General features: G+C 36.7%; 1 protein-coding gene across 5 annotated transcripts in view; it reads left to right on the forward strand.

The window, feature by feature from the left end:
- The window catches only part of ZNF385B (zinc finger protein 385B), a 349,071-nt gene that overhangs the window by 322,492 nt on the left and 6,284 nt on the right, over positions 1–20,295 (forward strand). For all 5 annotated transcript variants that reach the window (XM_006760561.2, XM_006760563.2, XM_006760566.2 and 2 more), the window contains 2 exons: positions 4,791–4,953; positions 19,368–19,613. In XM_006760561.2, coding sequence (XP_006760624.1) covers positions 4,791–4,953; positions 19,368–19,613 — 409 coding nt within the window. The remainder of the gene's footprint in view (positions 1–4,790; positions 4,954–19,367; positions 19,614–20,295) is intronic.

Genomic DNA, 20,295 nt, shown 5'->3' on the forward strand with positions numbered 1-20,295 from the left:
TGGCATGCCATAGCCAGAACTATGACCTTGCAGGAATCAGAGGACACCATCCACACTGAATTATACATGTGAGTGCCCTCCACCCCCAGAGAGTTATGTAATGTAGTGGCCCTGGACAAGCCATTGTAACCTGAAGTGTTTCACTTAGCTAGAAATTAGAAATTAGCAAAGAAAATTGTATCTTTTTAAGCTAAAAATCTCATAATGGTTATAATTTTTTTCTAGACTTTGTTTTCAACAGGTCATAGTAGATGAAGATTGAATGAAGTGAATATCAAAGCCAGTAGTATGGCATTACTGACATTGCAGGTCTTGTTTTAAGTATCCGCAGAAAGACTTACCTGCAGGCTTTGGATTGCATAAGCTTTCCTTCTGAGTGCATCTTATGATGTAGCTTCATCTCTGAGAGTGTGTGTGGTCTTGTCAGTGCAACAAGTATATGCAAAGAGCATTTTAATAGTTAAAAATAGTCTTCTATTAAAGCAAAGATTCAAGTAATCATCTAGCTATTACTCAGTAATCTTTAGTTGGTTTCTTAATAGGTTTAACTATAGTATTTCAAATTCCATGCTTTTATCTCAAATAATTATGAAAGCTTTAATATAAATAATTTTTTCTTTTAATATATGCTTATAGTTTGGAGGATAAAATCTGTGACATAAAAGCAACATTTTCATAACCGTCTCTGCAAGGTGCCTACCAATAGAACTTCTTTTAAAAAATTTTAGACAGCTATTGCGTTTTTTCTTTTACAGCAGATAATTTTTGAGGTAGCACAACGTGGCAGCCCTTCCCTGTTGTTCCTTTTATCTCTGTGCTCTTGTGACATGGAAAGGTGCATTGCTTAAGAAACATTGCATAGTTCACAGAACTTCACTGCCCAGCACCTTCTGCTCCCTTTGCCTGACGTACCTCCCTTTCACACTGCCACTTCGGAACTCTGTCCCAGAGCAGGACACAGCTCTCACGCCCCCTTTTCATGAAGTTTTGGTGATCCCCTGCAATCCGAAGAGATGAACCTCTCCTTCCCTGCCCATAAGCCTCTGCTGCTCTTTACCTCCCATTTACACTTCCACTCTCTGCTTCGGGTTCGAGTTATTTGTATGCATGTCTTTTCTTACCAATCTTGCAAGTAGGGGTCTTTGCTTTTAAACTTTCACAATGTTTAGCACAAGACAGGTGCTAAATAATTCCTTGTGGAATGAATTATCAGGTTTTCCCCTTGTTAGTTTAGCCTCTTTTTACGCCAGTTCATTTGACATCTGTTATGTTTGGCATTTTAGTGTATAGAGTTTTTCAGAAAATTAACTGGCCTCTGCTATTTCCCATATAACGCTGCTTAACACATTGAAATTTGCCTCAGAATAAAAGAAGATGCCAATAGTTTTAATGATGAACTTTTTTAGATTAAAGGAATAGTTCAAATTACTTTTTGAAATGCAAAACAAATGGTTTAATTGGTAAATAAATAGTTGAGGACTTTCTCCTGTGATATCGTCCTTTCCCAGACACTTTGTGAGTTTCTCTACAAAGTGACCACATTCAAAACATCATGTTTCAACATCCTAGCCACTTCTCTGAAGCACAAATTAGAAATAAGATAAGAACTAAAATGAGAGCATGGTGAATTTTAGAATTTATGATTCTATTTTTATTTTTAAAGCGATACATTTTCATTATTCATCTTTTTTGTTTGCACCAGTAGGGTCCCACGAATTGTAGAGGATTCAGGAAAGTGAATGGCTTTAGCAACAAAAATGGATATGAATGAAAGAAAAAAAATCATTTCCTGTCAATGCTGTTTCTCTACCAGTGGGTGGTCAGGTGGCTACCAGAGTGACCTCTGAGAGGAGATACTAGATACCAATGAATTCTTGCATGGAGGTCAGAATGGTGGTTTAGACAACTCTCTAATTCTGGCAGTTCTTGGCAAGAGGTTTTTTTGATCACTCTGGTCGGGAGCACAGTATCACTTTTGGAGTGGAAGCAGAAAACAAGCCATTAGTGCTAGACAAATATGTGTCTGCTGGTTAGTCATTAAAGTGTAAAGTACAAGTCAGTTTGGTCAACCAGGTCTCTTAGAAGTGATACAAGAGCCATTGCTGATTGAGCTTGATTGTGTTGCCTCGTTCATGGGTTTTCTGGCTCTTGTCCTTATTTCTTTCACTTCTCAAATAAGGAGATTCCTAGATAATTAAGTCAGGTTAATCATGTTACTAATTAATGGCGTCTCAGTTTCACTTGAAGATTTGCCAAGGATTTAGAAGCTGTTGACACCGCCTCAGATACAGTAGCGGGGATAGCAAAGTGCTAATACCGAGAATACCACCGGGGCATTGAAAGGATGCCTAATGTGAGTGAGTGGTGCCTGCCACTGCTTTATTCCAGGAAATTTCCCAAACAATGATCAGTAGAAGCTAAGAATCCTTGTACTTCTCTCCATTAGCAGAACTCAAAAGGAAAGTGAATCATGGCTATGGACAGTTCTTTCCATCTTGGCATCCAGTGAGGTATCATTTAGCTGGATCTTTATCCCAGGTGCTAACTGATGCTGTTAACTTTCTGCATTGATGCCAGTAATGAGGAAATGACACTCTGCTTCTCTTGTGCGAGGAGGTTTTATTTTGAGAACCGTATGTTTCTTTAGCCAAAGGACACTAAAGTAAACATCTCGCTATTCAGTATACTTGGAAAGAGGAGGAGGTCTCCTAATATCTGTAGAAGTTATTATATACCTAACAAGTGGGACTTTTCTTAGCTACTTATCACAAGGATCAGGCCTAATATGTTATGCTAGTACATTTCCCACGAATTAAGTAGGTATTCCATACTCAAAGAAACTTCTATTAAAATATAATCTTTTACTAAGCGATTAAAAGTGTGTTTTGTTTGTATAATTTTTCACTCCTTATAAAATCATGTTACATCAGTGTGAGTATGTATATGTATAGTGTATGGGTATATAATTAAATAGGGATACACATATAAGCATTTCAATCTGCAAAATGGCTTCTACACCTACCTTTGTGAATTTTGATAAGTTATTTAACTTTTCTGTGCCGGTTTTTATTTGTAATGTACTGGCTAATAATCCTACCTTACAAAGTATTATGAGAATTAAATGAGCTAATACATTTAATACATTTAGAACTACATTTGGCAAAGGATTTATAATATTATTCATTATTATTATCACTTCACATTATCAATTTTTAAATGTGTATTTGTATATTTTCTTAGTTTATACCTACCCAGCTATATTAGCTGGATTTAACCATTCTTGGTTGATAATAAATAAGACTTAAATAATGTTACACTTTTCTCCTCCCTTGGAATTTTTCCAGCTCAACAGAATACATAATGAGAAGTCCCTGAGAAAACCAACAAAGAGCAATGATAAGTCAATGATGATCTAAAACAACACTTATGGATTGATATTCAGGAAGTTAGGGATTGTGTACAGTCAATACAAGGTCACTGACCTTGGGTGATTGGGGTTATACACTAGAAAAATGACTTATATATCTGTTGTTGAAACATAGAATTATAACCTGGCTCATTGTGTCTATTGTCAGTTCTACCTACCTACCTACACAGATAAACACACACACACACACACACACACACACACACACACACACACATACACACACACACCACTTATATCCTGCTTGTTGAGGAAAATGAATGAAAGCTTTGGTATAGTAATCTTCAAACACATAAAGTTATATAAGGAGAACTGATGTAAAAGTGTTATTACTTTAGAAATCCTCTCACAAAAACTAATTTTATCTGATAGTTGTATTATTCACTTCACTTTTATAAGTAAGCTAATATGTCATATAATGTATGTTGAATTTTTTCACCAAGTGGATATTTATATTTTCAGGGTCTATTCAAAATGAAATCAAAGTGAATATACATATTCTTTTATTAGTCTCTATATTAGTACTTGATGCCAAAAAATAAAATCCTTGTTCTTTAGTCAGAGGGGAATTTTCCAAATGTCAGTAAATTGACTAAATGTTTTCTTGTTTTGCTGTAATTTGTTTTTGTCTTTTTAAAGTTTTTAACAGTCACTTGTCTTTATCTCTTTTCTTCCTTTTGATCCAATATTGAAGTCACAGTTCTACCCATGCTTCATGTATATGTGAATGTAACAATAACTGCTTAGACTTCAGAATCACATCAGAAATCATAAACAATGACTGTCCCTACCCCCTTTATGGCTTACATCACCTATTTCAGAACTGAAATCATCAAAATGTTATATGAAACACATGTAGATGACTCCAAAATGCGGTGCCATCTTCACTCACTAGCAAGTTGCTTTGTTACATCACTTGCTCTCAGAGCAGAGTCCAGAAGAAACTAGATTCAGGGCAGACAGGTTTTAGCTGAAGGAGGAAACAAAATGAAATGGTTTGGAAGGCTATGCATGGGTAGGACACTCAAAGCACCTTGCTACCAGCTAAATGTTTGAAAAGTAACCCCATCGGACAGTGTAGAAGGCACTGCTATCAAAGCTTACCTTTGTCACAATTTTGTGCTGGCCCTGTTGTCCTCTGGTTCTCAAAGACAGGGGTCTTCCCTGTTATAGAGAGGGTTTCAATATGCAAAAACCTCTTAGGTACTGTTCTACCACTTCATTAAATGCCAAAACGTAGCCAAGTTCTGAGTGGTAAATGTCCATGTTGCATATGATTGAATGTATATTTTCCTGCATGATCATCCATTGTGGTGTTTGTAAGTAGCCAAAAGAAATGAGCCTGATTTGTTCTCCTTTGTAGAGCCAGGCCGAGGCCCACTACAAAGGAAGTAAACATGCCAAGAAGGTCAAAGCACTAGAGGCAACGAAAACTAAACCCAAAATGGTTTCTTCCAAGGACAGCGCAAAGGCTAACCCCAGCTGCTCCATCACTCCACTCACAGGCAACAGCTCTGACAAATCAGGTCAATGACACTTTTTGTTCTTTACATTCTTTGTGTTCCCCTGGTCCCTTGCCCCAACCCCATTCTCCTCCGCTCAGCTGTTGCATGTTTTCTCCATGATTTGTTTTTATAATATTAATATGTTTCCTTCACAGGAGGTTATGTGTTTGCATGGAATCTAAGCATTTGGTATATTACCATTCCATGTTGTTAAATATATACATTTAAGTATATATGTGTGCATAAATATGTATATATAAATATGTATATATGGTCTGCTTGGTCACAGTGTGTTTAGACAAAAATCAAGAAATGGATCTAAAATACTGACTTGACTTTATGATTCCTTTCTATTCATTTTATGTTTGATTTTTACTCTAGATTTTTTTCAGTGAAGGAATTTTTAAACTTATCTACTAATACGTGTTTTTGTGTTCTTTTACCACAATGAAGGGGAGTGGAGGAGCAAAATGGCAAAGTTTTCTGAGAGAGTGGCATTATTAAATGAATCTGAAAACATGCTCTATATTTGCTTTTTGAAGATCTCTGAGAGTTTCCCTCAGAGTTACAAATGAACTCTAGGAGTTAAGGGAACTATGTACAAAGCAGTGAGTTAACTAACAGCAGAGCTTTGGTACTTGGAAATGGGCCACTAGTAGAAGTACGTTTTAAGAAGAGCCCATATTTCACAGTCCCAGTGAATCAGCAATTTTTCTGAGTCAGTTAAAACTAAATGATTCAGAGAGAAGAGGAAACATTCATTTTTCTAGCATGTACACCATGAAACTGGATGTTTACTAGGCTTTCACACACTCACACCTGCCCTCAGGGCCCAAGATGGATGAGTCATCTTCAGGGCCCAAGATGGATGAGTCATCTTGTTTTAGTGGCTAGTTGAGGACCAGTGTCTATTAAAGGAGACAAAAAGAATATATCCCTTTCTCTGTTTGCCTCTCTCTTCAGACACCTCTCTGTTGTTAGAAACACATACACACACACACACGCACACATGCACACATGCGCACATGCACACGCACACACCCACACACACTTCTCTTCTGCTCTTCACATTACTGTATGGTTTGTGGAAGAGACTCCAGAATGCTTTCCTGGGGCTGCCCAAGGCCATTGGAGAATCATTTCATTACTGTAAGAGGAAAGTTTACAAAAGCCCCTTTAGCTAAAGAGACTGTGTAGGAAAAGACTTTTGTTAGTTAGACCCCATAAATACTGGTTCCAAAGCTCTGCAGTCTAGGAGGAAGCTACTCCAAACTTGGTAATAAAGAATTTTTGTTCTTTATGTCATAGAATCACTGAATTGTGTTATTTAATGAATAGGTAATAAATAGTGGATTATTTTATCACACTCTTTTCAAAGAACAGAACATATATATAAATAATCTAATTAATTTTAACCCAGGTTGATCAGGTATTAAGGTCAAATGTTATCTCAAGTTTACAAAGCAGCACACTGAGGCCAGGTCCCTGCTGTGGCAGTTATTTGCTGGAGGTTACCCAGTGTTTGGAAGAACAAGATTCATCATCTCTGGACCTCCTGCCTGGTTTTATTTTTTTATAGGATATTGTTGCTTCTATGAAACAATACTCTGTCAAAGATTGTATTATCTGGATTATATACTCGATTAGAAAAAAAATATGTTTCATTAAAGGCAGTTAAGTAAGAAGAGCTGTCCTGTTCATATTTTAGAAGTTGGCGTAGAATTAAATGTAAAATCCAAAGAAATGTCTTTTATGGTCTCCTAGGATCTATCCCAACTTTTAATGACACATTAATGGGAGTTCAAACCATAGTAGGAAGGAGGAGAAATGTGCTTTGGGAGAATTGGGGTCAAAACACAGCAAGCATTAGGCAGCTTTAGGAAGTTGGTGAGAACATATTGGCCAGACACTTTACCCAAATTTCTCCCTGGAGTTCAAGTGCCATAATGCCATATGACAATACACCTCCCTGTGATAATATGCCCCATACATCAAATGGAATGTTCTTTTGTGACAGCATTTAACCACTCATAGCAGGTTCAAAAAAAAAAGAGCCTTTGAAAAACCTTATTTCTTGAAAATAATAAAATATTGTGATAATCAACCTAATGATAAAATATTTTGATAGTGAACCTAATGGTCCATCTGTCTAGGCTTTAGCAATAGATATCAATTAGATATCAAGATTGAGAAGATACATTTCTAGTTCTCCAAAGTATGTAAAGCTACGTAGAGCTAAACAGCCGTTAGTCGGTTGCTGTCTAAATAGATGAATGCCAATGGAATGACTTAAAATGCTACAGATATTTTTATAAATTTAGGAACACCTTAAATTTATTCAGTTTATAAGATTCAGTCACATATAAGTTTTCATATGACCCTCTCCACAACCCTGTAGTTGGTAGGGCTGAAATTAGTATTCATCTTTCATTGATTCATACAACAAACTTCATATCCATTTACTTACTCAACAAATAGATATTATTGTACTATGGAGTATAGTACATCTGTATATTTTGCCAGGTGCTGGGATGCATCAGTGAACAGAAAGAAATTCTCTTGCCCTAAAAGAATTTCTAACCTAGCATGTGTGTGTTTTTTTATTGTGTTGGATATTTGGACTACAAAGAAAAATAATAGTTGAAACCTTGAGCTGCTACCAAGGTAACAATGAAGAACCTGGGGTCTTGGAAGGGTTAAATGGTCTGTGTGAGGTCCACAACTCATATCCCAGGGGTTAGAGCAGGACTAGGGACTCCTTGCCCCTTGCATATTATGTTATTCCCATTACTTCTAAATTTCTCTCTCTTACCTGGGGGAGAAAATACAAGTATCCCAATGGGCAAAGTCAGATCACTAAAACACTTTTTAAAGAATTAGTGGGTAGGACCATATGTTACTTTTAAATTGCTTGCTGACTGTTGATATTTTTTAGTAGGAGCTATGGTATTGAAAGGGCCATTAAGGCATTGTTTTATTGATAATTTTTCATTCCTATGAAGTATGTTGTTTGTAGCATTTAACCATAATAGAGCAAAGCTTTAGAACTTACAGATCTTTTCAAGGACATGTTTGAATGAAAACACTCATTTCAGGTAAATTACAAATGTTCTCAAAACTCCAGCTTGACAATTGTAGACTTTATGTGTCTAAGCCAAATATACTGGCTGAGATAGAGATCAACATTGGGAAGGGCATCGTCAGTATGGCACGAGCCTTGAACTGTCTCCTAGGGTGTCCAGTTGAGTTGTTCTAAACACTATCCAAATTTTCAGTAACATTTGGAATCATTCCATCTAAAATATTTCCACTGAGGAGATGGAGATTATTTTATTTATCCCATACCCATGACCATACCATGCAGACGATGAGATGACAATGTCAGAAAAGACATAAGAAGGAAGGAAAGAAGATAGGATATCTCAAAACAGCTCCTTTCAGTATGTTGTCCTTCTGCATGGTGCAGTCTCTTGGGTGTGAACCCAGAGCAGTGATCAACCAATAGATCCATGTGATTTGCCTGCAAAGGCTGCAGTTCAGCTTTTTATGATCACCCTGTTGCCTTATGAAAGAGCATTTTCAATTTTGTCCAAGAGTTTTTCTGCCAAGGATACAAATACAGACCCTCGCCTCGTCATTTTTATGGGTTCCCCTGCGTGTTCCACAGTTTTTATGTGTTGTTACAAATGGGGCCAGGTTTTCCAAATGACAACTTCTCATTTCCGCTGACTGCCGCAGGACTCCATCGATTAGCTAGCAAGGTCTTCGTAACTGCCTCTTCCCCCCTGTCTGTCTCCAGCAACAGGACCTTGTGGTGTTGAGTAGGAAAAAAAAATGATAGTTTTCTGCTTTGGCAGCATCTGTCATTTATAGATGAGCACCATCATAAATTTGGCATACATCTATCCAAATCCAGGAGGCTGAGATTTAGTATCCCTCATAAAATAATAGATTAACTATATTTATGACAAACATCTTAAGTATGAAATTCTGGGGTACAATCATATAGAACATAAATTGAGTCCCATCTGTCTAAGGAGAACAGACCATTATACTAGGGCTCATATTTTCATGAAATGTACATATATCATTAAGACTTTCAAAGTCAATTTGAAAAATGAAGCTGCCTCCGTCTTTGCCTGTGCACCTTGACTTTGACACAGCAACCTGCCCGGCAAGGCTAACCACGCTTAGGTAGTTAAGAGTGTGTAGTGTGTCATGATCTGAAAACTAACTTCTGAAACTTCTGAGCATTTTATTTTTCTTTTCTTCCAAATAATACTGAGCATTTACTAGTATTGTTAGGTTCTCCACTTCTGAGAGAAGTGCCCGCTGTTGCTCTAATAAAGTAAACCAAAAGTTAAGACTGACTTATGATTTACTGAGGATCTATTAACTTATGATGTACTAGGGATATGTTATAAAATATTCTAAAAAACAAAATCTTGGATATCTCCTTGAGGGTTATATCACCCTGCAAAAACTTGTCTGCATGTAAATTATATTGGAATATATAAAAGGACTTTGTATGCACATTGAATGATTTCCTAAATGCACAACCATTGGTGACCTTGAAATCTTAACAAAGGTCATTACTTACATTTTTATGACATTTCACATTTTTGCTTCAGGAAGAATTCTCTTAAAATGACATATTTTTCTGAAATGGTGGGTGATCAAATAGAACTAACTACTCAATCAGTATTTGTAGATTCTGTGTGCAAGGGCACTGGTACTAGGCACTTTAGAGGATTCTGGGCCAGATTCTGATTATGCTTAAAGTCTAGTGTCTTACCAATTTAGCTTTATAGTATAAAGCTTAAAGTGTTTTCATAGAAACATTTCTGTAGTGTTTTCATCTTTCCTGACTTCTGCCTCTGAAAATCAGGTTCACAGTTATAGACATCGGGCATAGTATCATGCAGTACTGGTTTGGTGCTCCCATTTCTATAGGCAGCACTATTCAATTAAACATTCTGAGGTGGCAAAAATGGTGTATTTTCCAACATGAGTGCCATTAGCCACACATAGCTATGCAGCACAGGAAATGTGGCTTGTGCTACTGAAGAGCTGAATATTTAATTTTAAGTAGCCACTCCTGGCTATGGTATTGGACAGCAAACACACCTGTAGACAGTGGTACTCTTTGCTCTTTTGACTAGCTATGACTCCAGAGAAGGCGTTGAACTCTTGAGCCTCTCTTTTTTCATCTGCAAAGTACAAATAATGCGCTCGCAACATCACAACAGTGTTGGATGGAGCAAATGAAATAATCATGAGAGAGCTTTGCAAATGTAAAATCTAATAAATATTCCTATGATTGATGTAATTAGTTTCTTGGATTTTTTTTTTCGTCCTATGGTATCTTATTTCAGCTGTCTCTTTTGGCTGTAATCAGTGAGAGGTGATCAGCTATCATCTTCCATTATGCTGTACCTAATAGAACATATTCTAGAAAAACAGATCCAAGCTTATTAAGCTTATATGCAAAATATAATCTTAACAGCAGTACTAGTAATAATTAATGTGTAACTGAATGATCATTATGTGCCTGATACTAATGTGCTAAATATTTTATATATACTATCTTATTTAATGATCATAACAATCCTCGGGTGAATGCTAGAAACTGAAACTTCGAGAGGGAAAATAGTGGCTGAGAGTCATTCAGATCGAAAGTAGTTTCAAGACCAGAGTCTCCCTGGGGCAGTCCTTCAAATTCACTACCAGGATATGTCACCTTTGGATGAAGGTTCGTGGACTGTACTGCAAATGCTTTTTGAAGGCCGTTTGGGATTATTTTTCACTAGGTAATACTGCTAGAAGTCTCAAAACTCAGAAAGCGTTATCCCTTTCCATATATCCTATTTTACAACTCATTTCGTTTGTTGTTGTTTTTAAGTTTTGAATAGTTTGACTAGAAATATATTAATTAACCAAGGTATAATTCTTGAGTGTTATTTACCTACTTTGCATAGTAAAAAGAACATGAGCTTGAGGTCAGATTAGCTCCACCTCTCACTGACCCTCTATCCTTGACCATGTTCACTGACCTTCTATTTCCCCATCTATAAAATGGGAGGACTAATACTTAACTCCCCAGTTTGCTGTCAGGATTAATGAACTAATAAATGTGCCGGGATCCATGCCTATCACTTAACAGACACTCAATAAATGGGAGCCATAAAAAGCAACCATTTGTTCAAAGAAATTCCCAGAGCCTGTCCTTATCTTGACTCTAGGATCATTTCATGCCATCCTGCCATGCAACAGTGATCTGCAGTTACACTCTTCTTTATGTGCTGCCTTTATTGTCTCATAGTAATTACTGCACTTGTGTTTTCATTCCAGGACATTAAGGCTCGATGAGCCCGACTTTCCCAGTGGGATGTTTAAAGATGTAGAAGGACCTTTTTGGTCTTCCTCACATTTCTGTATAATGGACGAAATGTCTTTTTACTCATTCTTAATACATCTCATCCATTATGTCCCCTGCAGCTCCTGGTACTTCATCCTATACACAGCAGTTTAATATATGGTTAGCATATTTTAAATGAATATCATTAAGTGGAATTGAATGGGGGAAGCTCTGGTGTCCCCCCTCTACATGGACAGGGCAAAAAGTCATGGGTTAGTTCTTTTTCTTCGTATTCAATAAGATAGATGACCCATCTCATAGGTTGACGATCTGCTCTATGTATAGCTACAGAAGAGACAATTTAGCACATCCCCATTTGTTGAAGGAGAAAATTGGGTCCTTCATGTGGAGAAGTGGCCCTCCTGAAGCCAGAGTTGGCTACTGAGATCAAAGGAGCGGGAGGAGGGGAGAGGTTGTAATCAGAATGAGAAACACATCCCTGCCTGACAAGTTCCTGCTAGCATTTATGTCAGAAAAATAGGAGAAACTAGTCATTCCATATATTGTATTCCTAGCTTCTTGCAAAAATTTTTCTTAGTGTACAATTCTTTTTGTACACTGTTAATTATTTCACCTCTAAAAAAATATGTGCTTTAATTTCTTTCAAATATGAAGTGACATAGTACTAGAAATTCTTGTCACATTAGAGATTATTTTGTCCCTGGATCTCCAATATTTGAACTTCTGTCAGAGTTTTATGATGCTTTTTGCCCATTTAACTAGCAAAATTCATATCTAAGTTAAAATAATTTGTCTTCTGCTTGATCATTGTGGCTTAGTGGTTGAGCATTGACCCATGAACCAGGAGGTCACAGTTCTATTCCAGTTCAGATCCTTAGTAGGGGGCATGCAGGAGGCAGACAATCAATAATTTTCTTTCATCATTGATGTTTCTATCTCCCTCTCCCTCTCCTTTCCTATCTCTGAAATCAATTTAAAAATAATAATTTGTCTTTCCTAGCACAATATCTTAGTTCTTACTTCTCTATTAACAAATATTTTTACTCAATGTGAAAATTAGTGTACCACATTTTGAGTTTAGGAAAAGTTACTTATTTCATTCTTTTCAACCAAAATTTTACCCAATCCTTTGACTCATCCATAAGACATAATGATTCTCATAGAGCAAAAGTTTTTTAAAGTACTTTGAAAAATCTTGAGTAGATGTTCTGTTTATATTTTAAAAATTCCAAACTGAGAAAACCCTTTTGGAAAGCAATGTCATAGGATAAATCAAGAAACGCCCAAAAATGTTTATTCCAATTGACCAATTAATTAACACCAAGGAAATAATCCTAATGCAAAACAAAACAATAAAAATGTTATGAATGAAGATGTCCATTGTAGTATTATTTGTGTTAATGAAAACTGTCAATAAGATGATCAGTATGAGAAAAATTATTTAAAGTTCTTGTATCCAATAGAATATTATGTAGCTCTAAAGTAAATAAAATAACAACATGAAAAATGCATGTAATAATTAAATCAAAAAATTTCAAATTATATCAAATTGAAAGTTTAAAATTGTTTACTCATGTGTGTAGTGTATTTGCATATATTTATTGAGCCCCCATGGAATATCCAGCATCACAATAGGACTGGGTATATGACAGGGAGTCAGGCAGACTTGGGCCTTGCCCACATGAAAGCATGTCTAGAAGAGTAGAAACTGAGCAGGTGATGACAAGCTTGATGCATGAAAAGAAAGGGATGCTGACCTTGTCTGGGAAGGAGGCCTAAGCAGAGGGAGTAAGCATCTATGCCTGGTGGGTGAGAAGTTAGAGGGGAGGCCTAAGCAGAGGAAGTAAGCATCTATGCCTGGTGGGTGAGAAGTTAGCTACACAAACAGGGACCCTGGCTTGGGGATGGGGGTGAAGAGGGTGAAAATCCTCTCATCAGAGGGACCGGTACTCCACGGGAGTTGACATGTGAAAGACTATCCCGTTTAAATAACTTGGGGATATGGAAGGGAAAATTAGGATAGGTAGGATGTGGTTAAAATGGTAGCTAAGGACAGAAATGAAAGCAGAATGAAATGATAGTAAATATGGAGGTTCTTAACCTCTTTTAAGGCCAACCAATGAAGCCTAGTCCCCGAATAAATGTTTTTAAATCCATAAAAGAAAACTTGTAGTTTTACAAAGAAAAACAATTACATTGAAATATAGTTTTCAATTTCTTGTTATGATATAGTGACACAGTAATTAATACAATGCATTCATTAAGATACAGCAATAGGTCTAATATCTATCATAATTTTGAAGGGTTGATGAGCATAAATGGTATTTTAAGCTTCTTATGCCCGTTATAATATCCAATGAAAATATCTGATTTCTCTTGGTGACAAAGTTATAGGTACTGCTACAGCTGTTTGTTGTCTTCACTTATAGTTGAAAGAAAGGCTACATTTCAGTTAGAGATAAGTGAACATGAGGATATATTTGTCATTCAAGTTCATGGATCCTGTGAACTCATTGGCCCCATAAGGTGTCCACTGACCCAGGTTAAAAACTTCTGTTCAGTGTGATAGGATTATGGTTGTCATTTTTCTCCCCTATTCTCCACATGGCATTTGCAAGATAACTTCTTCTGATGACTTGATGAGGTTTATGTATCTCAGGCCACAGATAAGATGGTAAACAACCTCTTAGTCTTTTGCTTTGTATTATATTTGGGAGGTTCACAATGTCCCAGCTGTAATGCAACGTCCTATATCTTCCTTGCTCAATTCTCTTATGTTCATGGTTATAAGTCCTCTTGTTGCAAAATTCCTAAGGGACTCAGCATGATGAGAAACCCCAGACAAACTCCTTTGGGGACATCATAGGCTCTTAAATTACTATCACTTTCTATGGCCAGCAAACTTTCTCCTGCATCCTATAGTTCTTCAATATGCAGCTGGCTTTGACAACTTAGTAATAAGTCAGCAGACTGAGTCTAGGCACAAATGCTAGATTTAAAATGTAGAAATATGATTAGCTTTTAGTAATATGTATTTTTAAAGGATTGGTAGCCTTCTGATGCCTGGGTAGTCCTGCCCCTGAATGTCTGCACAGCCCCTTAGCACAGGCAGGACCCATTTAGGTCCAGAAGGAGTGAGGGCTGACCCTTATCTCCCTCAAACAGCCTGAAGCAATGAGCTTGTTTGCTGACTGTAAATTTTTTATATTTTCTGTATTAAACAAAGATACACTTTTTAGATGAAGAAAAACTCAGTTTCCTCATCATCTCTCAGACTGACGTTCCCATTGTCAGTGTGCATTTCCCCACACCCGGAGTGTCAAAGCTGAACCCTAAACTCTTCATCTAGAGATGAAGGAGGTGGGAGGAGCAGAATTCAAACATTTTCCTTGTACCTTGAGAACCTATGTTTCCTTTGTAAAGGGCCATTCAGTTAGAAGAAAAAGAACCTGCTCCTCATTCGACCTAGAAAATTCATTTTTAATCTTATTCCTGGCTTTTGAATCGTTACTGGACCTACTCCCTGAGGGACTTGATTTGAGTGGCATGAGTTAGTTATTCTATTTTCCATAATAAAGCTGCCTCAGAAATAACTGTTTCACATCTCTTAGTGACAAATCGGAAAGGGGGCAATTTTTCACCCTGAAGAAGTTGAAATGTGACTTTTCTATTGTACAAGTCAAATGGCTGGAAAACTACATAAAATAGGAGAAAGCTGTTCATTAGATTCAAACACTAGCAAACAAGCCCTCTTTTGTGCTCCTTTAGAAAAGTGACAAGTGCAGGCATATCCTCTGTTTGGCTCAAATAAACTCTCAGAAAAGTTCCAAAAAAAAAAAAGAACTAAAAGTGACAAGTTCATTACTATCAGTGCCAGCTTTCAACATGGAAATATCTGGAGGTGCCACTGTTTTATCTTAGTGTGACACTGACAACTTCTGCTCCCCAACAAAGTGGCGCAGGGGACAGTGGGGCAGTTGTCATGCAGACCTCAGACAAGGAGGGCAATGACTGCCATATTGTTGGGCCACAAAGTCACTGCAGGGTGTAGTCCAATGGCCAGGACCCAATTGACATAGGCTTTCAAATGGAGAGAGCAGGGCTATCCTAAGTCAGGATTGTAGCCTGGCAGAAAATTGCAGCCCTGGACTGTTTTGAACTTAAGAAATTAGTGACCTGGCTTAAGTTATTTAAAATGCATAAGTTTCTTTGCTTTTTTAAGGTAAGGACATACAGATTCTGACTCAGTGAAGAGTCACTTTAATTTATATACAACGTTCACTGCTTCCAGGATTAGTCTAAAAGCCAAGATGTAAAAATTAGATAGAAATGTAGTTCATTAGGAATTAGCAAGCTTCCCAGTGATCAACTGTGCTAGAAGACACTGAGTTTCTGGAATTTGCCTTTAGGTATGATGACGTGGCATTGTACGTGAAGGGCTCACCAGCATCAGATTGGCCCAATATGTAATATTTGGCATGTTCTTTTCATTTCTGTGTTAGGATGTTTCATTTTCTCCGAGGCTGTATTTCAGTCATATAGTGCTCAGTTTTATTGAATAGGTGGGTTAATTTGAGTAAAAAATATTGAAAGCTGATTTCCTTCACATGGTTTATCAACTGGATATGAAAACAGCTCCCAAAAAGAGGTTTTCAAAATGTTGAGAGCTTTGGAAAATAAGTAAATTAATGTGGAACCTCCCAAGGAGGCTACTTTGAAGAAATAAATTCACTTGGCTGCATAAATTATGGATATCTGTTACAAAGGGCAATTCTGATGTAGCTGAGCAAATTTTGCTTCAAAATCCTGGAGGATAAAACCTTTGAAAAGGTGTTTGAGTAATCAGGAAATAATTAAGACAGCCAGAGCCCTGCTTTATGTGAGGGAATACTTGAAAGTGGAATTCATATTAACCAGAAGTTGCCAATGACATGCCTCTTATTAAAAAAAAAAAAAAGGAAGTAAACAGTATATTAATTAAATTTTCTAATACACAAAATAAGGAGGCTTTAAAATGCCAGTAAGGAAAGAGAAATAATATAATGGGATTTGATAAAAATATCAAACAATTAAAATGAGGAATAACGAAGTTAGGCATTGTTGTCATCATCTATGATGATACCAGATATTCATCAGGCAAACCCCACTTTCTAACACCTAAGCATTCTCTCATGCTTCCACTTATTCCACCCATTCCCCTCCCACTCCTTTTCATCCCATTCTATGCTTATCTAACTCTGACCTTCAAAACCCAGACAAAATGCCACTTTCTTCATGAAAAATGTCTCCTTTTTCCTAGGCCAGGAGTAATCATTTCCCCGCTCCATGCTCCCATGCCTCTTACTGGAAACTATTCCATCATAAATTAGAAATCTCTGAATGACTGTCTCATTTCCCGTGCTAAACTGTTACTTTCTTAAGTCTATAACTGCTTTATTTACTATTTTCTTCAGTCTAGCACATTGTCAGCAACTAGCATATTGTTAATATGCCTCTGGTAATGAATAAATGACCACTTTTGAAAAAGAGATATGAAAAGGAAATGTAATATTTTTCTTAAAGAAATAGAGATACAGAGAAAAGATGTAGTTTTGTTCACCTTCTCAATGTTACCTGAATTGGATAATTGTTGAATATGGTAAATATTGACATTTAAGGGAAATAAGCTTTAAAATTAAACTACAATTTTAAAACAAAGTAACAGCTTTTTCACCTTTCTGGGTGGCTGTTGTATGTCTTTTATCATGTTAGTGCCATATGAACTCCTCCCTTTGTGCAGGAAGATTAATTCACTACCACTCATGAATAGCTAGAGAAAGCATCATGCTCATTTATGCCACCTACTAACCTATGGGACATTATTTAATCTATATGAGCCCTAGTTTTCTCATCTTTAAGAAAGGAATAATCATTTGCTGCCTTACCTGTTTCACAAGTTTGCTGTGAGAGATAAGAAGACAATGTAAGTGATAGTACTTTGTAAATTGTAAAATTCTTTGTTAATGTAGAAATATATGGAGGAGATCAATATAAGGGACATTCAAATAGTAATATGAAAAAGAGAGAGAATAAGTAGGGACTAAAACAGGTCAGATTCTTTAGGTCAAATTTATATGAAATATTTTATGAAATGTTTGAAGGAAAGATTTTGCTATGCAATACCTTAGGTTTCCGTCATAAAAAACAGTAATGCCATAAGGGCAAATGTTAAGATTACTGACTAATTTCACTTGGTGTGTTCTATAACACTGCATTTTTACTCTGAGGGGTCCTTATAGATAAAAGTGTTCCAGACCTGAAATAATCTTCAATCTAATTTACTCACTATTATCATTTAGGAAGGATGATTCCATTTCCTTCTCTACTACTGTTGAGGTCAGTTTAGTGAACATCTAAAATATTTTCCATCATACTTCATGGCATCCTGAAGTTTTAATAAAGTTGCTGGAAAGGAATGTAGATTGTGGAATCCAAGGATAAAAATGGACCTGAGCATTCACTTATTTTAAATACCATCCAGACTTGGAATTCATCTGTAGAATCCCTGCTATATCTGGTCTTGACCTGGATGGATCCAAGGCAGAAAAAGGGGTGGGAGTCAACGGCTGATCCCTCAATCAATTAAGTAGAGATGTGATCTCCTTTTAGTTTGATGTGTGTGAAAGCTTTGCTTTGCCTGGTATGCAGAACAGACATATTGTCATGTTGCTGTTCCCTTGGTCACACCTGGCCTCTTGGTCATCACACAGATCCCATGGTACACAGGCCCATGGTAAAGGGTTCCAAATTAGCTGGGCAATGAACAAATATATCTTCAGGTTTAATTCCCTTTCTCTCTTAATAAGAGTTTATTAGCATATCTATGGTCTTTTTCTAAGAGCACCAGCTCTAGTAGGATTAAACCTGTGATGGATTTCACTGTTGCTTAAGAAGTTCCCTTTTCTTTCCCAAAGGAGCCACTGAACGGAGCGTCTTGAATAGCAAATGAACCCTGAAGAGTTAAAGTCGCTCTGGCCCCTCATACAGACTGCATATGGGCCTTAAGGATTATAATCATTTAGTAGCTGCATGATCAAAATGCCAGATGTCTGTAACTTATTTGGTTAAACCTCATATTGTGCCTATGGTTAATGTCATTATGAGGTGCTGGGTGGGGAGAGATTAACCAAAGAATTTATATGCATATATGCACAACCCGTAGACACAGACAATAGTATGGTGAAGGCCTGAAGGGGGGACAGGTAAGGAGTGGAGGGGGGTCAATGGAGAAAAAAAGAGACATCTGTACTACTCTCAAAAATAAGGTTAACTTTTTTAAAAAAGAATTAAGGGAAGCAGAAAACAGTTTACAGAAAAAGAATAATAAAATGGGTTTTGATAAGAAAAAATTATTATACAGAAATGTATATAAATATTTGATTAATATAATTAAATTTATACAATATTATACAAAAATAGAAATTTATAACTTAGAGTGGCAGTAGTTAATATGTATAATGGACTCTGCATCCTATATTTTAGATAAATCATTTCCATTCAAAGAGCAGCAAAAACTTAACTAATCATAACCAAAATAAACCATGTTTCTTTCCTCCTTTCTGCCACACATACCAAACTTGAAATGTTTAACTTGGTGTAAAAATTGAATTTTAACTTTATATTCATGTCCTAATTAAAACATGAGTAGTCGAATGAAACTCCCGTTGCCTAATGACTTATTTCATGTTACTATCACATAATGTCATCATATTGGAGGGTATCTGGTTTCCCTATATATTAAAGACATCCTGGAGCAAAATTTACAATTCAAGGGTAGAAAGTTACCGGCTTCAAGTGGGAGAATGAGTCATTTCTTATGTTATCATGACCTTCAGGTGACCTGATATGGAAACTGATGGCATGGGATTCTGTTGTAATCAGACTTATGGACTAAACTCTGTGCTGGGGTAAAACCAAATATAGAAATCAAATTCTTATTTGTAACTCCTGTATGTCCATTTATCTGTGTTGATATGATACATGAAGCTTTAATACCATTTCTCTGTGTCTCTCTTAGAAGACAGAGGGAAGCTAAAAGTCAGCAGTTCCAGCCAGCCGTCAAACTCTGAAGGTGGCTCCTTTCTCCTCAAATCTGGCACAACAGCCCTGCCACTGGGCGCAGACACTTCTCCCTCCAAGAGCACAAATGGGGCTCCTGGTACTGTCTCTGAATCGGAAGAAGAAAAAGCCAAAAAATTGCTTTATTGTTCACTATGCAAAGTGGCTGTGAACTCCCTGTCACAGCTGGAGGCACACAACACAGGTTAGTGGCTATTGTTGGGATTTAAATAATGTGCATAACAAAATCCAACTTTTCCCTTCAGAATACATTGGGTGTTCAAAGATTAGGTTTGTTCTGTGTCTTCTCTATTTTTTTGATTCAGATGTATGATTTTGAGAAAGCCTGATCAGCAAGGCAAAAGCAGATTGGAGATAAAACTTGTTCTGTTCTATATTTTCTAAATGTACCTAATACCTCCCCAAACTCACTACAAGGAAGTGACAAGGATGAAGACATATATCTATGCACAATATTCACTGCAATACATTTACAAGAGAAAAAAATAGAAACAACCTAAAAGTCCCTCAGTAAGGAAATATTGAATAATTATAGTAACTCAGTATGACAGATTATATTATTCAGTCATTAAAATGTAATTATAGACTGCCGGTGTGGCTCAGTGGATTGAGGTCGTCCTATGCACTAGACAGGATACATGCCTGGGTTTCAGGCTCAATCCCCAGTAGGGGGCATGCAGGAGGCAGCCAATCAGTGTTTCTCATTGATGTTTCTATCTCGCTTCCTCTTCCTACAATTCTCTCTAAAATCAATAAAAACGTATTTTTTTAAAAAAGTTAAAATCAATAAAGACAAAAGTGGTTTTAAAAAATATCTAATCTAATAAAAGAGAAACATGGTAATTGGCGTACGACCGCTACCCTTC

Source organism: Myotis davidii, unplaced genomic scaffold (genome assembly GCF_000327345.1).
Source record: "Myotis davidii unplaced genomic scaffold, ASM32734v1 scaffold370, whole genome shotgun sequence".
In the NCBI taxonomy this organism is placed as follows: Eukaryota; Metazoa; Chordata; class Mammalia; order Chiroptera; family Vespertilionidae; genus Myotis; species Myotis davidii.